The sequence below is a fragment of the Quercus lobata genome, chromosome 2 (assembly GCF_001633185.2).
Source record: "Quercus lobata isolate SW786 chromosome 2, ValleyOak3.0 Primary Assembly, whole genome shotgun sequence".
NCBI classification, from domain to species: domain Eukaryota; kingdom Viridiplantae; phylum Streptophyta; class Magnoliopsida; order Fagales; family Fagaceae; genus Quercus; species Quercus lobata.
The window spans coordinates 34,694,049-34,700,290 of record NC_044905.1 but is presented as its reverse complement, the minus strand read 5'-3'; the positions used below and the strand labels follow the sequence as shown (position 1 = coordinate 34,700,290).

The following is a 6,242-nucleotide window of genomic DNA, read 5'->3' as shown; positions in this document are numbered from 1 at the left end:
TGCCAAATGCTAAATTTTTTAAAAGAGTTGGTACTAAAATGCTTTAATGAGTTGACGCAACTTTGAAAAGATCCGCCACGAATTATAGATTTTATCATTTTATAACCCGTTTAGCACGACCCATAGAACAATTTAAAATATTTTGGGATTTAATTTCACTTAAAAAATAAAAAAAATTGGACAAAATTGGAATTTACTAAACTTTCAATGACCAAAACAGAGCTTGCACAACTCATTTTCGTTGCAGGTGTGAGTGTGACTCTATAAAGCATACAGCGTCAGTCTTCTTTGCAAATGCAACCATATAACTCATCTTCTTTGCACCCATCACATCCCTTCTCATTTTGACACATTATTAGTTCAAACTTCAAACCAAAAAAACAAAACCCCCCAGGCCGGCCTGCTCCACAAAATGACTAGAGAGACACCATCAAAACTCATCTTCTTATGCCTCTCTCTCCTTGCTTATTCTTCCACATGCACTTCCCATCCGAGTGTCACTAAGAAAGGAGCTGAGATCAAAGGGTTGTTTGTTTTTGGAAGCTCTCTGGTTGATAATGGCAACAACAACTTCCTGCAGAACTCATTGGCTAAGGCTGACTACTTGCCATATGGAGTAGATTTCCCACTTGGGCCTTCGGGAAGGTTCACAAATGGGAAGAATGTGATTGACCTTCTTGGTGACCACCTTAAGCTTCCCTCCTTGATTCCAGCTTTTGCTGACCCCAATACTAAGGGAAGTAAAATTGTTCATGGTGTCAATTTCGCTTCTGGTGCCTCTGGTATACTAGATGACACTGGCTTTCTTGCGGTAACATTTTTTTTCTTCTTTTTCATTTTCTTCTTTTTTTGGCATGTGGACATCTAGATGGTCTATGTTGATTGGTGTAATATGTTATTATAGCAACCATTAATTATTGCTGTGTGGACACCCAAAAAATCAAGACTTTTCATGAGTTTAAAAAGCAGGGCCGGCGCCACCTTAAGGCCAGATGGTCTTGAATTTTATTTATTTATTTATTTTTTTTGGAAGATGATTTTTTTTTTTTATATATAATAATTTAAAGTTTTTTATTTGTCTACCTTTCAACAAAAAAAAAAAAGCTTGGGAACACTCTTAGTTTTATTTTTAATTTTTATAAATATGTTAATAAAATTAAATTTTGATTTATAATTTGTTTTACATTCAGTGGATGAATGATTGTTTAATTGTGTATATTGAAAGAGATGTAACTTGTAGCATTGTTAATGAGACTATCATGCACTGATTTCAAAATATGAAAACTCGTAGAAGACAATTGTAAACTTTATGTATTTGTGTGTTTTTTTTATTGTTGTTGTTGTCAATATATGAGTTTATTTTTTTATTAGATTGTATAATTTATGATTCTTAAGAAATATCCTGAGAAAAATTTCTGGAACTACCATTATTTAAAAAGGTAGGCCACTCAACACAGTCTAAATAGTTTATATTTTATCACTACGCACCTTTGGCGTGATACTTCATAAGTATAAGTGTTTGTAGAGTCTGAAGAGTAAGAGTCGAGATTTAAGTCTCTAGAAAAGAGTTTCATACACTTATATACTTAGATTAAACTACACTAAAATTTCTATTTTGTAAAAAAAAAATCCTATTCAAACAAAATATTTTTAATAAGTAGCCTTATTCTTGAGGTTGACTAGTAAGAACCATCGCAGGTGTAGCAGCAGCATGAGGTGAGGCTACCATGATGACAAATGATCCCTATTCATATCAAATAACTTGGTAGTTGGTACAAGAATTTATTGCTGATGAATATTTGGTCAAACTTATTATTATTGTTATTTTTTGAGAAAATGATTAAACTTATTTAATTAGGTAAAACCTTACTTTTTATTTATTTATTTATAGAAATAACTATGTTCAAATTTCAATAAATAAACTTTTAGTAAATTGCTACTTCTAAACAAAATTTAAATAGATAGTCATTCTATAAGTATAAGTGTTTGTGGAGTGTGAGGGGTAAGGACCAAAGTTCAAATATCTAAGAAAAAGTTTCATACATATATACACTTAGATTAAGTTAGGCTAAAATTTCTATTTTGTATAAAAAAAACTGATCCTATACATACAAAATATTTTTAAAAAGTTGGTTTTTTTTTTTTTTTTTTTTGAAGAATAATAAGTCGGTAATTGGTACAGAATAGAATTTATTGTTAATGATATTTGGTTAAACTTATTTAATTATGTAAAACCTTACATTTAAAAAAAGAAAGAATAACAATATCCAAATTTTTAATAAATAAACTTTCAGCAAACTGCTACCTCAGAACACACTCGAAATAGCTGCTAAATCATTTAAAGTATGTGTAGAATTTTATCCTCTACGTACATTCTTACATTTGTTTTACAACGTATTTTCTTACTTCTTGAGCAATATAAATAGTGTCTTATATGCTAATCTTCTAGATTAAGAAGCAAAAAAGGGCTCAAGTTAATTAAATAAATTTTCATAGCTTGTTATATAGCTCAAGGATGTATACTGTAGGGCTGAGGCAGAACTTTAACATGTGTTGAAACGTGTTGGCATTTTCAGGGGCATGTGATAAATCTGAATCAACAAATTAGAAACTTTGAGAAGGTGACCTTGCCAGAACTAGAAGCTCAGTTGGGACACAGAAGCAGGGTGGTGCTTCCCAACTACTTGTTTGTTGTGGGAACTGGAGGAAATGATTACTCCTTCAACTACTTCCTCATGAAATCCAGCATCAATGTCAGTCTTGAAGCCTTCACTGCCAACCTCACATCATCGTTGTCTCAGCAAATTAAGGTTGGGGTTTTTTTTTTTTTTTTTTTTACAAATCTACACGCACAAATTTTTTTTTGACAACTTATTGTTATTTGAGAAAGCAAAATCATAAATGTTTGTGAATTGTGGTAGACTTGAATTAATAAAAATTTATTAATTCAACTATTACGGAAAATATTATGCATGTAAGATTGAACTTTTTTTTTTTGTTTTTAAATAATTAAATATGCTTTTGAAAAAACAATGAGTCCAAAACACCTCATTTTTATAACATTTTCATAACTATGTCCATGTGGTTGGTGCATTGAAAGAAAAAATAAAAGGTATTAAATGATGGAACCTAAATAAAATTGATGTTTCTTAAATTGTAACAGGTTTGGAAAAAACTATATTCGGCCCAAGTATTAAATGAACAGAGGGTGGGCCACCCAAACTTTAATTCACTGGGCCCGGAATAGCCTTGATTCGAGAATTAATGACAACCACACAACGTAAAGTGAATCCAATAGAATACTTTGGACCAACCGAAACCCATGAAAAGGCTTTAGCATCTAATGCAATGTCCTCCCCTTTTTCATTATCTACCTATAAAAATAAAAAATAATAGTTAAAACATCATTGAAGACTGTATTTATTTTTTAGTCAATAAAATTTAAAGGAAATAACGAAAAGTTTTGTTGGTAACCAAAAAATATGCTATAGAATGTAGATATTGAAGTGTCCCTTTCATGCTGAAGTAATGGAACATCGTATTATAAATTTATGATGTGAACTGCCATTGCCAACGCGATGGGTTATGTCCATTATTTGGTAAACAGAAGGTAGCTAGAGCTGAAAGGCCTTTCAAATGTACATCTTTAATTAGCTTCAAGATTTTAGGAAACTTTTCTAGTGGCCTTTATCACGACAAGCCAAAAAAAAAAATAAATAAAAAAATAAATTAAATCCTGTATTTTAGTTGTGTTTCAAATTATATAGTTTCAAAATTTTCAAATTAATCCTTATCTTTTAACACTATTATAAATTAAAATTTATAATTTCATTAGTTTAACATTGAACCCTAAACTTTTTAAGTTATATCAATTTAAATCCTCACATTTTATGATTTTATTTGGGGGTTTAAATTGATTGAATTTCAAAGATTTTTAGGGTTTGATTTGAAAAAAAAAAAAAAAAAAAACAATAAGGTTTAATTTGTAACAGTCTTAAACTTTTAAGTTTAATTTGAAATAACCCAATATAAGGTTTAAAATTTAATTTACTCCAAAAAGAAATAATTTCACTACAAAAGACAAGGGTATCTACACCAATTTCTTGTCGTGTCTGGTGCATAACCTTATTTTAGTTTCAAACTTTATTAATGTCATCCTTACATTGTAAAATTGCCAATCTATTTTTTTTTTCTCTCTTCTAATTTAACTGGATTTAATTCCAAACGATTGCATAATCATTTGGTACCACATCTTGTAGAGTAAAAGTAATTGGTTTGAATCTCCCCATTCCACTATTCTTGGGATAAAAACTTGGCAATAATGAAGACCAAAATATTTTTATTCTTATTAATATATTTCTTTTAACACTGTAAATGCAGAAGTTGTATAATTTGGGGGCCAGAAAGTTTGTGTTAATGTCAGTAAACCCAATTGGGTGCAGTCCTATGGCAGCGGCAAACCGGCCAAGGCACAAAGGCTGCGTTCAAGGTCTTAACAAGGCGGCTCACCTCTTCAACGCTCACTTGAAGTCACTGGTGGATGTCATCAAACCACATCTGCCTGATTCTAATTTTGTTTTTGTTAACTCATATAAGATTATCAGAGATATTATCAGAAATCCCATCTCCAAAGGTAAAAATATTACTTGCTCTTCTTCTGAATTAACCAAAACTTATAAAATAGAAAGAAAAACTGTATTTATATCCCATATATGCAACATTTACAACTCACTCGGAGTATGACAAAATATTTCTTAATTGGTTTAAATTTAATTTAATCCTTTTGCTTTTACTTCAATTGTTATTTATTTTTTTAAGATTTAATTTGTCAATTAAATCACTTTGTAAAACTAAATCAATTTGGTCTTTTTGTTAGCAAATGGCATTGTTTAAATATTCTTTTGTTAATATTAAAAATTTAACTTAAAGCATTTATAAGATACTCTATATAATAGATTTTGTTATTTGATGAGTATTATTAAAAAAAAAATTGTTTGAACAGTTTTATTTGCTAACATATTTGGACAAAAGGATTGGATTGAAGTATTTTTCATATTAGGTGACTAAATTAAAAAAATTAAATTAAATTAAATTAAGTTTAAATAGTGTTTTTTTTAATACTCCATTCGTCCCCTTTTTTTAGATCTATTTAGGAAAATCAATTTTTTAAGGAAACATCATTTAAAACATTATGTTTACATAAAAATATTCAAATTTTCAAAACTACCATTCTTAATTTAAACTTTAGTGATAGAGGGATATTGATTTTATTAATTGAGGAAGAGAGCAATTCAATTGTTGGGAGTGAAATTATTTGAATCATAAATGTCTCCATTAAAAATATCATGAGCTTTTAGTTGAACTACAAGACTCTTGACAAATTTTAAAAATTAATTTTGACAATTGAAGTAACAGTTAAGGACTAAATTAAATCTCCATAATTTGTTGTGGAAGAATAAGAATTATTCAAGTTCATTCATGCCTTACAGGTTTCAAGGACGCGAGGAGACCTTGTTGTGAAGTTGCATCAACAAATGGAGTGTTGTGCAAAAGAGGTGGTCAAGCTTGTGTAGACAGGAGCAGTCACGTGTTCTTCGATGGATTGCATCCAACAGAAGCTGTGAATATTCAAATAGCAGCTAAGGCTTATGAATCTGATCTCAAAAGTGAAGTTTATCCCACTAATGTAAAGAATCTGTCCAACGTTTATGTTTAATTTCTAGCTTCAGTTCTTGCTTCATTGTGTCATAGTCTAGAATAAAAAATTTGGGACATAACTTGTAAGGTTTAGCTAGTTTAGTGGTCCAATAAGACTCTAGTGAATGTGTGTTTCTAAACTTGTAGGCCTTTTGTTGGCTATTTTCTTTCCAACTTCAGGAACTTGAACCTTTTATATATATATATATATATATATATATATGTACTTACTAAGTTGGCTTGTGAATGTTTTGGAGGTTAACTAGGATGATCTCTCTCTCTCTCTCTCAAACCCAAGGCTTGCTTTACAATTAGATAAAATCTATTGACACAATTTTTTTACTACAATTCTTGTCACAACCTTGACACGTGCGATCATAAATGGAGAAAAAAAATGATGGGTCCATGTGAAAGTGATGATTTACAAATTAAAACCACACTTTTATATATATATATATATATATATACAAGATAGAAATTTTACTCTAACCTAATTTAAGTGTGTATGTGTATGAAACTCCCTTCTAAAAACTTGAACCTTAGCC

At 29.9% G+C, this 6,242-nt stretch overlaps 1 protein-coding gene across 1 annotated transcript; it reads left to right on the top strand.

Annotated features, from left to right (window-relative positions):
* Positions 1-277: 277 nt before the first annotated feature.
* LOC115975440 (GDSL esterase/lipase At1g29670-like) lies at positions 278-5,837 on the top strand. The gene is made up of 4 exons (XM_031096216.1): positions 278-811; positions 2,577-2,810; positions 4,381-4,633; positions 5,490-5,837. The coding sequence occupies exons 1-4, from the start codon at positions 413-415 to the stop codon at positions 5,714-5,716; spliced, it is 1,113 nt and encodes a 370-aa protein (XP_030952076.1). The 5' UTR covers positions 278-412; the 3' UTR covers positions 5,717-5,837.
* Positions 5,838-6,242: the final 405 nt, after the last annotated feature.

Coding starts and splice junctions, on each gene's coding strand:
- LOC115975440 (XM_031096216.1), top strand. CDS start 413: ATGACTAGAGAGACACCATCAAAACTCATCTTCTTATGCCTCTCTCTC. Junction 2,811..4,380: donor CGTTGTCTCAGCAAATTAAG/GTTGGGGTTTTT, acceptor CTGTAAATGCAG/AAGTTGTATAATTTGGGGGC. Junction 4,634..5,489: donor CAGAAATCCCATCTCCAAAG/GTAAAAATATTA, acceptor CATGCCTTACAG/GTTTCAAGGACGCGAGGAGA.